Raw genomic sequence first — 13,415 nt, 5'->3', positions numbered from 1 at the left:
ATCTCAGACCTTCTCTATGCTGAACTTTGGCCGCTCTCGCCGCCTTCTTCCTGTCACATGATGCCGTCTGTCACCACCCATCAGTGACCCACAACCTGACCTTTTATTGAGCAGTTGCCCCCTCGTCCTGGGCTTCACTGACCCCGTTTCATACATCCTTCAATCAGAACGGGCGTATCAGATTTAGATGGAAAACAAACCTTTTTTTGACTTTAAACTTTATTGTAACAGCTGAGAGAACATTTGATCCTGTGACGGTTTGCTTTTGGACTGGAGGAACATTTGAACCCAGAGATGGGACACCACATGACCTCACACAGAGCCAGGAGTAGAAACACGGCGATGAACTGAGCGTTTGGAGCTTTTGTTTGCTCATTATTGGCGAATCAGAGCAGCTCATGAAAATAAAACACGGGCACAGAGGAGGACGTCAGTTTTAATATTGCTTCAGCGAAAAAACCCACAGAAGGAAGAACATCAGCACTTTGTAAGGCAGAGACATCCACACACCAGAGTCAACATCTGTAAACAGCATTGTTAGCTCGTTAGCTCGTTAGCTTTGGGAGAAAAAGTGCTCAGTAGGAACAAATCTTTGGCTGTCAGCGTGGGACGGGGAACAACATCTTCGCTCCGGGTTCTCCGACACGTGCGCACCTCACTTCCTCCGGACAGCACACGTCGCTTTAATATTGAACTTTAACATATTGTATGGTAGGTGGAAAAAACCCGTCACGACCTCCAATGTTGAACCTGAAAAATAAAGAAAACACACAGAATGAAATCCCTAAATGTCGTCTTCATCAGTGACCTTTGTTCCACTGAACCATTCCTTTTATATTTGTTCCTCTGGCTCTTATTTTGAAAAGCAAGAGATGTGATGAGGGTCTGACTGTGTCCTTCAGGTACATCAGCTTCATGTTTCTGAGCCTGAAGCTCGTCACAGTCCAACGTTTCCTGCTCGACACTCGTGTTAAACAAATTTGTGCTAAATGATTAAAAATAAAATTTCTTTGAACAGAGCTGATGATGAGGTTAAAAGATTTTGTGGTTTTGTTTGATGGCTGCAGACACAGAAACACAAGAGAGAAGATCTGCTGAGGTTTACTTACACATCTGCTCCCTCCTCTTCCTCACTGGGCCTGTCCCTGACCCGGCAGCGCCCCCAGCAGGCCGTTGGCTGTGGTGAAGAGGTTGATGGGAGACGAGCCGTCCGTGATGAGGGTGGACTTGAGCCCCAGAGACTGGAGCATCTTCACCTGGAGGAAACAAACCAGCGCAGACAGTTTGAAGCTCAGCAGCAGCAATAACAGGTTGAAATGAGACGACATCTGTAAACAACCTCGAATTTGTTTTAATTCATTATGACACGTTTATGATTCGAGCAAACGCTGCAAAAAGCGTCCGGCGTCCGAGTCAGGCGAGCGACGTGATGGAAAAGTAAACAAGCACAAATTAAAAGCAAAGACTCCGTTAATAAATCTTCAACAGACTGTAACGAGTCTGTGCTGCAGTTCAACGTCTCGCCTTATTCATCATCACGCCGTTCATACAGACGACTCACTGAGGTCAGAGGTCATGTTGAAGCTCGATGACGAGCTCGTCGTCTTCAGTTACACATTTTCAAACACAGATCTTTGCGTCTGGTCTGAAACACGTGTGTCTACAAACACACGGAGTTTCAGTGCTGGTTGTGAAACTGAAAAGGAAACAGGAACTGTTGAGCTTTTCAAAATAAAACACGTTTGGTTTGTTGGAAACTCAAACATCCACCAAACGTTGGGTTACTAGTTTGTGTCGCATGTTTTCTAGTTTTACTCTAACAAGCATGGTGTGGTTTTTCAAAATAAAAGCACGGGGCGTGAACAGCGATGGCTGCTGTCAGACGTCGACAGAAAGAGCAGAAAAAACGTTTTTAATAAACATAATAACACAGAATCAGCTTGTGTGGAGCAGACTCTCAGCAGAGTCTCATTCTTAAATAATTCGGAGCATTTCATGTTCGTGCGGCGTGGGTGTGGTGTCAGCGGCGTGGGTGTGGTGTCAGCGGCGTGGGTGTGGTGTCAGCGGCGTGGGTGTGGTGTCAGCGGCGTGGGTGTTGTACCTGCATCTCGGGGCCGGCTCTGGCGATCTCCTTCAGCGTGTCGCTGCCCAAACTCTCCATCATCTGCTTGAAGCGCTGACTCTCGATCTCAGCCAGCCGCTGCTGCTTCTCCACCTCCAGACGGTCGATCTCCTTCTTATAGCCCAGCTCCTGCTCGCGAGCCTTCGCCAGGCGCTGCAGCTCCGCCTCCTGCACGCACACACACATTACAGAGACATGTAGGGTCGACCTTACAATGAAAAGCACCTTGAGGCTGAATTAAACTGAATAGCTGGTGTGGAGATGGAGCAGATAAGACCGATGAGCCGATGAGGGAGAACTTTGTCGCAGCGCTACGACAGAAATACTACAGCGAAGAGACGACGGCCAAAAAACGTGACAGAGAAAATATCGCCATGGAGACGAGAGATTTTTTTAACAAAGCTGTTCAGATCTGCTTCTTCTTCACTTTGACAGCTTCGACTCCGTCACTTTTTATTTCTTTTGAATCCGTTTAAACTGGCGTGAGCCGGCCGCCTTCTTTCAGATGGCGAGGTTAAATCCATCCAGCTCAAAGTCTTTGTTCATGTAAACCGGATTAATCGGTGTGACATCATTCGACCCTTGAACTCTATTGTGTTTAATCTTTTTGGTGAAATCAGCGAGCTGTGAGTCAGCGTTTGATGCCGACTCGTTACTTTACAGCAGATTTTACTGACATGTTTTATTCTGAAAGGGAGGAAGTGTGAACGTACCGCCTCGATCCTCTGAGCCTCGGCCTTCAGTTTGGCCTCACTGACCGCCGCCTCTCCCTGAATCCGAGCCGCCTCCGCGCGAGACTGAGCTTCAGCCTTCGCCGCTCCGGTGCTCTCCACCGCCGCGCTGAACCACACACACACACACACACACACACACACACATTAGTTCTGATGGTTGGAGTCGGTCAAAGTCTTTGTGCTACATTCGAGCTCTGCCTCATGGAAGCAGCTCCAAGCTGATCTTTAAAAATCGGACAAAAACACATAAAACATGTCGAAGTCTCATAATCAATATCGTTATTGTGGTTCGTTTGCATTCTGTGAGCTTGAGAAGACATTTAAGAGCCATTTAACGCTCTGATTTCCTCCTGCTGGCGGCGTCTGGCTTCACCTGAGCGCCTCCAGCTCCAGCAGCTCCTTCCTGGCTCGCTCCGCCTCGGCCTGGTCGGTGATCCGCTGCCTCTCCAGCTTCCCCCGCGCCTCCTGCTCCAGACGCTCGGCCTCGTGTCTGCACGCAAGCAAACCTCATGAAGCTGCGACGTCTCATTGATGCTGTGTGTGTGTGTGTGTGTGTGTGTGTGTGTGTGTGTGTGTCTGTGTGTGTCGGACCGTGCAGCTGCTTCCTGGGAGTTGGTGGTGATCTCGATGGCCAGCTGGACGCTCTTCTGCAGGGCATCTCGTGTGCGCTGGTCGACGGGCTCCACGGACTGGATGTCCACGCTGCTGATCACCAGGTTGTTCTGGCTGAAGCGAAGATTCGAGCGAACCTGCATCTTCTCGTCGAAGCCGAACACGGCCGAGCAGATGATGCGGTTCGAGTTCTGCAGACAGAAACACGCCGGCTCAACGATCACGTCAAATGATCCGTTGCACTCGGACGTGAGCTGAGCAGTTATGATCCACAGAGAAGTGAAGATCTTATATTTCTATTTGAATCTTGTGACCTGGGCGGCTCGGTTTAGACTCCAGCTCCACAACAGATGGAAGCACATTTGTTCTCATCACGCCTGAGCACGCTCAGTTTGTCGAGCTGACATTAATTATGAGGAGAAAACTTTACTCGAAGCTGCGCTGGTCTGCGGGTGAAACAGCTCGTTTCAGAGGCTCTCAGGCTCAGTGTGAGACAAAGAAGGATTATTTCGAACTGAATCATGCAAAGCTGCTCGAGTGAACAAACACAGACCTGCAGACCGGCTTGTTTTTCATCAGTTGGCGATTTAACTTCATCTGAAAGTAAAAACTTATCACAGGCTGGATGTCCTGATACAAACCTTGTGGAAATCATCAAACTGCACCGAGGCGACAGCTCCACGGATCCGCGATGCGATGGCTTTACAGGCGTCGCCCACAAAGTCGGGGACTGAAAACACGGCCGCGGCATCGGCTGCGTCCGTCCGAGACTTCACCTCGAAGTGCCTGCGAGGGAGAGGGGGAGGAGCCAAGGTAAGAAACACTGTCGGCGCTTTAACCCGGAAATGTACTTTTTTTTTAAAAACCCGGAGCAGTCAGAGATCACGCTGCTGCGCCGTGAACCGGCCTCTCCACGCACTCACACGAGCGTGCGCTTACCAGTTGTAGGAGAGCTGCAGCTGCAGCCGGGCGTGGTCGGCCGTCTCGATGGTGATGATGTCGGTGAAGAAGTCGGGCCCCAGCAGGAGGCAGATGGCCTTGATGACGTTGGCCCTCTTCGGCTTGTCCCCGGACAGCGACAGCACGGTGAACTGCTCGTCGGGTCCCAGCATCACCATCTCCGGTCCAAACACCACCCTGCAGACAAAACACCATCAGCACCAGTTCAGCTTCATTTAACCCCACCCACAGCAGCGCCCACCTGGCTTTCTTCTCCCTGTAGTCGTAGACCTGCACGGCGGCGTTGTGGGGCACCCTGAAGGACACCACCCTGGTCTTCTCCCTCGGGTCGGCCGGTGCCTGCTGGCCGCGGTCCGAGCGGTCGGCAAGCGGGTCGAGACGAGCGGCCAGCAGGGCCTCGACGTTCGGAGGAAGGTCCTTCTCCCACAGCTCCTCGTCGTGAGTCAGCATGTAGGTGTGACCAATCACCGCGCGCACCTGCAGACCACCAATACGTTGCTATGGCGTTGACCACGATCATCATTTACAGACACGTGACACGTAAAAGGAAACCTAAACGCTCTGCACTGAGGTCCTGTGGTGATGATGAGCTGAGGCAATCTTTACTAACGCAGGAGTCGCCCCCTGCTGGTCACGAGGACGGTTTAAAGGACTCTTGTGTCCTGGAAGCTCCGCCCATCGTCACACACAGCCTGTGAGCTGCTGCGACATTCTGCCGTGACGCTTCGGGTCGCCTGAACACGACGGTCAGATAAACGCTGACGACCCTCGGACCGTGATGGGAGAGCGCTCTCCCAGGTTGGATCCATCCACTGGACTCTCTGAGTGCTTTAATGAGGATGAAGATTGACCTTTGACCCTCACAGTCACACATCTCACCTGAACTGAACACCTACCGGAGATTTTGGACCCACATGTTAGACAGACCAGCACCAGCACCAAGACGAGTGCTCCTCCCTCCAATAGCGCGTCACCTGACTGCAGCGTTCTGCTAAACATAAGACAATGTAAAGAGGCGGGGCTGGGAACGCTGAGGCCACTCCTACCTTTCCTGTTTTGATGTCCCTGACGTAGATGCCCTCGTTCTCATCCAGCGGGATGGCTTCGCGCCGCAGCAACACCTCCACGCTGGCAGGGGGGACGTACTCGATGGGGCCCCGCAGCATCCAGCGGTCTCCAGGGCGACGGGGGGTGCCGCTTCTGCGAGAGCGCTTGGCCCTTTCCTGCAGCTCTTCCTCCTCCTCCTCGTCTTCCTCCTGCTGGCAGAGAGAACGGGAGACAGAGAGGAGGAGGACGGAGAGAAGGGTTAACGTGGTGATGCACTGGAGCGGTGGGGGAGGGAGAGGGGGAGACGGGATTGGAGGAAAATACTGAGTAAAAAAAGAGACGGGAAGATAAACAAAAGGAAAAGGTGGAAGGTGTGATGGTGGGTGGAGTCAGGAGAGGGTTTGGGGGTGGGGGTGTTGAGTCAAAGGAAGGAAGAGAAGAAGAAGAGGAGGAGAGGAGAGTGGGTTAGTCGGGGTGAGGAAGGGAAAGTGAAGGACAGGATCACCAGGGATCCGGTTTAAACCAGTTCCAGCTGGAGGCTCACATCTCCACCCAGCTGGGATCAGAGAGAGAGCGTGTTTTAATGCACGCACACGCGTGTTTTAATGCACGCACACGCGCGTTTTAATGCACGCACACGCGCGTTTTAACGCGCGTGCATTAAAACGCGCGCGTGTGCGTGCATTAAAACGCGCGTTTTAATGCACGCACACGCGCGTTTTAATGCGCGCACACGTGTTTTAACGCACGCACACGCGCGTTTTAATGCACGCACACGCGCGTTTTAATGCACGCACACGCGCGTTTTAATGCACGCACACGCGCGTTTTAATGCACGCACACGTGTTAAACCACCTCTGATGCACTATGATGAGATTAAATAGAGACATGGCTCGATGTATGTAAGGGTTCAGGCCTAAAGGCTGATTGTCTCATCTCTGCTTTACATTAGAGCTCACTTCCATGTTAAAGGTCAAAGGTCAGGACAGCACAGTTAGAAACAGGCTGTTGGACGGCTGATTGGAAGGACAGCAGGAGAAAGCTTTGGTTACGCTGGGACGTGTGCCTGCAGTCGCTGCTGTTACTGTGGGACAGTAAAGGTTTGTGGGGCTTTGGTTCATGCAAACCTTTCGTCCGGTGTTGTGGCTGCGAGCTCAGGCCTCGTTTCTTGGCTTCACTCTAGACTTCAGTTCTCTTCTTTCCAGGATCAGTTGGCTTTTAGTTCTTTGGCCCCCAGAAGACTGCATCTCATTTCGCTTCTACTTGAAGGAGATGATAGTTTTGGCTCTCTTTGGCGCTGCAGAGTGGCGAGCGCTGCTCCTAGAAGGACGCTGACTAAAAACCCTCAACGCTGCCAAAAATATGCACACAATAAATATTTCCACACGACTGGTGGCTCAGTCTGCACACAGCCTGGGCCTCACCCTGCTGCTTTCTATGACTGCTCTGACCAGAGTTCACTCTGTTCCTAGAAACACCTGCGATAAAGCCTTTCAACCACACCCCTCAGCACTGCGCGGCGTGCTCACCTTTCGACCAGAGACACGCCTTTCACCTGCATACCAGCCTTTACAGAGCTGCAGCACGTTACAGGTGGCCTCTTTATTGAGCTGATCATGTTTGCTTGTTTAATCTCTCTGATCGACCGGTTGCACAAGATGGTTTTAAAGTGCATCATCTGTGCACGCCCAACCTTCACCTGACAACACCTCGCCTCTCCTTTCTGCTCAGCTGACGCTCCCAGAGAGCAGCAGCAGAGACAGCAGAGTTCAGGAGAAAGAGCCTGAGAAAGAAAGAGCTCAAATCCAGCTCACCGAAGGGTTTGACAGTGAAAGCACACGACAAAGGTTTGCATGAAGCAGCCGTGATTTAGTCAGTCATGCAAATCTCTGAATATTTTAGGAAAATCAACCAAAACATGAAGCGATTCTGTGTTTCGCTCTCTTCTTACCTCCTGGGTGTCGATAAAGGCCTCCACAGCTCGCAGCACTAGCCCCTCCTCCTCCGACAGCACGTACACGTCCTGGATGCCGTTTTCCAGGTGCTCCCCGGGCTGCAGGAAGAACGAGCGCTCGCCCTGACAGAGGAAGACGAGGGGAAACGATCAGGCCTGAGGAAATGACACGAACGCAGCGAAACTAGAAACGGCCAGACTGAAGCTCCGCCTCACCTTCACCACCCTCTTCTGACCCAGCTGAGGTTTCCCGTCGGGTCCGACCGGGTCCAGGATCACGCAGTACTGCCTGCTGCTCAGGGTGGTTACATCCACCACTCCCACCACCTCCTCTGCCACAGACGGGATGTGGGCCTCTCTGTCAGCCATGGTGACCAGCCATTCCTCCCCGGTGCGACGTTCTCGCCCGCCGGCGTCTTTAAAGGGCCGCAGGGCGCGCACGTGCAGCGCTTTCTGAAGACACGACAGCAGCGAGCAGTCAGAGAAACCGTCGCCATCCGTGTGGTTTCTCTGAGGGCTCGAGAACCACGAACACTGAAGAAGCTGTGTGTGTGTGTGTGTGTGTGTCTGTGTCTGTGTCAGTGTGTCTGTGTGCGTGTGTGTGTGTGTGTCTGTGTCAGTCTGTCTGTCTGTGTGTGTCTGTGTCTGTCTGTCTGTGTGTGTGTGTGTGTGTGTGTCTGTGTGTGTGTGTCAGTGTGTGTGTGTGTGTCAGTGTGCGTGTGTCAGTGTGTGTGTGTGTCAGTGTGTGTGTGTGTGTCAGTGTGTGTGTGTGTGTCAGTGTGTGTGTGTCAGTGTGTGTGTCAGTGTGTGTGTGTGTGTGTGTCTGTGTGTCAGTGTGTGTGTGTGTCAGTGTGTGTGTGTGTGTGTCAGTGTGTGTGTGTCAGTGTGTGTGTCTGTGTGTCAGTGTGTGTGTGTGTCAGTGTGTGTGTCTGTGTGTCAGTGTGTGTGTGTGTCAGTGTGTGTGTGTGTGTGTCAGTGTGTGTGTGTGTCTGTGTGTCAGTGTGTGTGTCTGTCAGTGTGTGTGTGTCTGTGTGTCAGTGTGTGTGTGTCTGTGTGTCAGTGTGTGTGTGTGTGTGTGTCAGTGTGTGTCTCAGTGTGTGTCTCAGTGTGTGTGTGTGTGTGTGTGTGTGTGTCAGTGTGTGTGTGTGTGTGTGTGTGTCTCAGTGTGTGTGTGTGTGTGTGTGTCAGTGTGTGTGTGTGTGTGTGTGTGTGTGTGTCTCAGTGTGTGTGTGTGTGTGTGTCAGTGTGTGTGTCAGTGTGTCTGTGTGTCTGTGTGTCAGTGTGTGTGTGTGTGTCTGTGTGTGTTGGTCGTGCACGCTTTAGTGCTGCAGTGTGGGTAAAGAGCAGGTCGTCGTTTCAGGGCGTCTATGGGGGCGGGGTTACCTTGTCGGTGAGGATGAAAGCGTTGACGATGTCAATCACCTCTTCGTGCGCACCTGGGAGGTACGCGCCCACCTTACTGACCAGCCACTCCTCACCTGAGCCACAGACACAGGTGAGACAGTTCGTGACACTTGAACATAAAACGAATCTTTTCTGAATCTGCAGAGAAACAGGAAGTCCCCGTGAGCCTCGGGCTTAAAGGGGAACCATAACCCACCGGCTCACGGAGGAGGAGCTTAAACAGCTTATTTCACACACAGGATGAACTAAGTATCACTTTGAACTACAATCATGCAAAGCCACCCTGTTTTCCCTTATATCCTTATGTACATCAGAGATTTCTTTCATACCTGTATGTCTGATGGCGAGTAAATGCCCCGAACTTTCGTTCTGAATAATAATAAAGAGGCTATTCTATTCTATTCTGTTCTATTCTATTCTGTTCTGTTCTATTCTATTCTAATACAGTGAATTAATAAAAATATGGAGCTGAAAGAGGCGCAGCAAACCTCCTTTCCTGTATTAATTTCATTTTTGCTGTTTAATCATAATCAGCTTTGATTGAACGTTTTATGTGACGCCAAAGTGAAGATGATTCATTACAAAATGCAGGAAAATCTGAGCACCTGAAACCACCGAGAGAAGAAAAAAGGAAACAAATAAGTTCCACATTTGCAAGATGCAAAAAAAAGTTGCTTAGTTTGATCTTTCTCTCTGTGAACTGACTTCTTGGGTACATTTGGGGGCGGAGCTTCAAACAGTTCAGGGGTGCTCACAGGTGAGTGTTACCTGTCACTCTGTTGACTCCGGTTCGGTCCTTGCCCTCCTTGCGAGCTCTCAGCCTGATGGCCTGGTTCTCCCTGATCACCGTGGCCTTGATGGTCTCCACCACGGCCACCTCCTTCCTGGGGATGTAGGTCCCTGAACCCAAACGAGAGACATATCGTAACTGCAGCTCGTGTTGTGCTTTCAGAGACGCAGATTAAAAGGATGCAAATCAATGAAGTATTTGTTCTGACAACCAGTCAGACCAGTACACACCCGGTCCTTCGAACAGCCACTCGTCTCCAGCTACTCTCTTCTCTCCTCCCTCCACCTCAAAGTCCAGCAGAGCCTGCAGACGCAGAGCCGTGTCGGGGTACACGATCTGCAGCGGCGTCACGTCCTGGAGGACAAAAATCGCACGTTCGAATCAGCGAGAACAAAGAAACTCTTCAGTGACGCTTCCTTCCAGGACAGAACGTTAAATGTTAAATTCAATTCAGTTCAAAAGCCTGATTTATTCTCCGCACCGCCCACTTCCTCCTGATTGGTCAGTTTCTGGAAGCCTGCAGCCTGACTTTTCATGTTTTCATCTTTATCATGTCTCCCTGATAAAGTTTGAGTTCCCGTGAAATAAACGAACAAACCTGTTGCATCTCCTCCCCGGGGTACAGGGGGAACGGGTCCTGGGTCAGGCGGATCTCCAGGTCGGCGTGACGCAGCTTGGCCTGTCCAGATTGGTCAAACAGGACCTGGTTGTCGTCGTCGCGGGCCACGGGGTTGGCGATCACACAATAGTGACGAGGAGGCACCATGACCATGCGCACCGGAGTGAAAAGCACTCTGGGGGAAAAAAGGAGAAGTTGATGTTATGAAGTTTTGAGCTCCTCCCGAGGAGCCTGAATGTCAGAGGACTTCCTGCCGGAGCGCGGCTTCCTCTGACCTCTCGTTGTCCTGGCGGATGTAGGTGAGTGGTCCGATCTCCACCCGGGCGATGTTGGTGTTCTGGTCCAGGACGTGGATGTAGTGATGCGGAGGGATCCGGATGATCGATGCCTCCAACAGCCCCTCCATCTCCGGCCCGCGGTTTCCGGCCTTCTTAGACATGATGTCAGCAAATTACTGCAGATGATGGCATAGAGAGGGCGGGGCTTATCAGGAAAAGAGAAAAACTGAGAATAACCTTAAAAAACTATTTTTATCACGTTTGATTTCAAATGAAGAAAAACAGAACGACTCTGAGGGAAAAGTTCTTCACGCTGGTTCAGCTTTTTACTGACATCTGTCAGCATCTCCTGTTTATACAGCCAATCAATACAAGCCGCCTGATGACAGTTATTGATTATTGAACACAGACCAAAGTCTCTGTAAACGACTGGCTGACACCACAGCAGAGCACGGTTCACCTGTCGGGTTAGTCTGCTGCCTTTTACTCATTTTAACTTTATCTCCATATTTCCATAAACTCCAGGTCTGTAAAGACTCTGGCGACGTGTTTATGAGCCACGACCATAAACACGAAACCTCCGTCCTCTGCTGAATGCACCACAACCCTGAAGAACAAACACACACACAGTGAGTCTGAGCACGCTGGCGTCAGGATATCAGCGCCCAATAACACGTGCATGCACTTTGCTCACAGTCAGAGTGTCAAATGACCTGAAAAACAAGCTCGACCTGAATCAGCCGATCATCAATAATCACAAAGAAAACAATAAAGTCGATGTGCAAACACTCTGATGACCCACAGAGGAGGCGTGGATGTGGAGCCGCCGAGCACAGGGCGTGTTTCTGCAAACAGCTCAGGGCGTCCTGTGTCTCCAGTTAAACCACAAAACCTCACACTCAGGTTTCTTGACCCACACAGACGCGTCCAAACTGCGCTGAACTCAGTTCAGTCCGCAGGTTTCTAAACGCACGAGGCTGCGTCCTGTTCAGGCACAGCCAATAAAAGAGGAAACGTGAAACTGGAAGCAGGTAACAGGAAGCGCTGCAGGTGTGACTGTGGTGAAAGCTGCTCCTTCACCCGATTCTTCATCCAATCAGCTTAAACCAACAATAACCCCGACCACGTGACCTCATCTGTAGTTTTGTCAGCGATCCAAACCGGTTATTACGCACGCGCACACACACACACACACACGCACGCACACACACCGGCTGTCAGTCTCTGTTACCCAACGTTACAGTATTTGCATCCACCCTTGTTGGTGTAATCCGGGGTATTTCTCCTCCACCTCGCGCACGCGCGCAGCTTTAAACAGCTGCTTTAATGATGCAGCACGAAGCTTTTTAAAGGAGAAATTCTACGGTCAACTTTTTAATGTGATCGATAAATGTTCACATTGAAATCTGAACGTTGTCTTTTGTTCTGGATTCGGGAGCCAATCACACTTCATCTGCTCGTGCTGAGCGAGAGCGGCACAGATCAGAGGCTCGGAGGATGATGAAGGTGGAGCTGCCCGGGGGCGCCACCATCACGCTTCATGTACGTTTCATTTGGTTTTGTTCATTATAAATATGAGCAGGTTTGATCAGGGTCGAGTCTTAGCTCATGCTCAGAGCTGCCGTTCATTTACCGAATCCTTCAATCTCTGCTTCCTAACGATGCAATCATCCCTCCATCTGTGTTCTCACCACGTCAGTCTCATCTTCCTCGTCTCTTCCTCACGTCTCCACAGCTGGAGCAGCAGCGGCCTGCTGTGAGGTCTGGTTATACCTGTTACTACTGTTGTCGTTAATTCTGCTATTATTTTTACTTTCTCTCAGATTTTCAGCTCCACCTTCTCCACACTGAACTTTTCTACAGGCTGCCTGGGCGCACGGCGAAGGTAGGGGAGGGCTGCCAAATCACCGATCCAGCCCTGGGTGGAGGAGGTGGAGCTGAAGAGTAAAGACGCAGACACTTTCAGCCTGTAGCTTTGGCGTCTTTTACGTGTTTCAGAGTTGTGAGCAGCTCGGGGCTTCCTGCAGCGCTTTGATAGCAGCATTCACGTCATCATCACAGGCTGTCCAACAAAATGGGAACTGTGAGGGAGGCTCCTTCTGCTCGGTAACATGATCAGCTCTGACGGAGGAGGCGGCTCTGCAGGATCACAAACAGCTGCTCATGTACGCTTCACAAATGTAATGGTTTACAAACCTGGCAACCCACAAAACTCCGTTAAAACACTGTATGAAAGCCCCTGTGTCTGACTGAGACAGAAATCACCTAGTTTGATGTTCCCTGAGATTTTTTTACTGATTACAAGGAGAATAAGGACCCCAAAGCGCTTTACATCCAGTCACACACACATCCACACACTGGTGATGGCAGCTACATTGTAGCCACAGCCACCCTGGGGCGCACTGACAGAGGCGAGGCTGCCGGACACTGGTGCCACCTGGTGAAGTGTCTTGCCCAAAGACACAACGACAGAGACTGTCCAAGCCGGGGCTCGAACCAGCAACCTTCCGATTACAAGGCGAACAACAAAAGGCCAGAAGACTGAAAATGAAGCTCAAACACGTTAAAGTTCAGATTCTAATCAATTAAAAGCTATTTTTCGGGTGTACTATAAGCCGATTTAAAAGTGGGGTAATATTTGTTCACGCCCCACCTTCAGGTGTTCAGAAAAATGCTCCGACACGTACGGAAGTTTAAAGTTTGAGATTTCAGAGTAAAGTTCTGCGGCGGTCAGACAGCCTCGGGGTCTTACCTGTTCCCGAAGCAGGCAGCTCTGTGTTTGCTCTCAGGGTCCCGACTCACACACGGAGGGAAACCGACCGAAGTGCAGTGACTGCGGGAAAGACGAGAGAGACCTGCAAACCCGGAAATGATCAGCAGAGGCGAGTCATCTGG

At 51.0% G+C, this 13,415-nt stretch overlaps 1 protein-coding gene across 4 annotated transcripts; it reads right to left on the bottom strand.

Annotated features, from left to right (window-relative positions):
- Positions 1 to 418: 418 nt before the first annotated feature.
- mvp (major vault protein) lies at positions 419 to 13,415 on the bottom strand. Of its 4 annotated transcripts, none has more exons than XM_085156497.1 (18): positions 13,273 to 13,415; positions 10,518 to 10,696; positions 10,222 to 10,417; positions 9,854 to 9,977; positions 9,602 to 9,733; positions 8,813 to 8,907; positions 7,646 to 7,882; positions 7,427 to 7,552; positions 5,475 to 5,687; positions 4,670 to 4,905; positions 4,408 to 4,605; positions 4,110 to 4,254; positions 3,448 to 3,659; positions 3,230 to 3,346; positions 2,836 to 2,962; positions 2,102 to 2,290; positions 1,110 to 1,256; positions 419 to 750 (listed from the first exon to the last, which is right to left on the bottom strand). In XM_085156497.1, the coding sequence occupies exons 2-17, from the start codon at positions 10,679 to 10,681 to the stop codon at positions 1,131 to 1,133; spliced, it is 2,637 nt and encodes an 878-aa protein (XP_085012623.1). In that variant the 5' UTR covers positions 10,682 to 10,696; positions 13,273 to 13,415; the 3' UTR covers positions 419 to 750; positions 1,110 to 1,130. The 4 variants fall into 4 exon arrangements, with proteins under 4 accessions (XP_085012623.1, XP_085012627.1, XP_085012625.1 ...); XM_085156501.1 differs by having other exon boundaries at positions 5,475 to 5,684; XM_085156499.1 differs by having other exon boundaries at positions 10,518 to 10,725; positions 13,273 to 13,405.

Source organism: Neolamprologus multifasciatus, chromosome 4, assembly GCF_963576455.1.
Source record: "Neolamprologus multifasciatus chromosome 4, fNeoMul1.2, whole genome shotgun sequence".
Classification (NCBI taxonomy): Eukaryota; Metazoa; Chordata; class Actinopteri; order Cichliformes; family Cichlidae; genus Neolamprologus; species Neolamprologus multifasciatus.
The sequence above is the reverse complement of the archived record's forward strand: the minus strand, read 5'-3'. Positions and strand labels throughout refer to the sequence as shown.

Bases quoted from the DNA above. Each gene is read 5' to 3' on its own strand.
- mvp (XM_085156497.1), bottom strand. From the start codon at position 10,681: ATGTCTAAGAAGGCCGGAAACCGCGGGCCGGAGATGGAGGGGCTGTTG. The intron at 4,906-5,474 runs GTAGGAGTGGCC...GGTGGTCTGCAG, and splicing joins GGGACATCAAAACAGGAAAG to GTGCGCGCGGTGATTGGTCA. The intron at 3,347-3,447 runs GTCCGACACACA...GCTTGCGTGCAG, and splicing joins TCCCAGGAAGCAGCTGCACG to ACACGAGGCCGAGCGTCTGG.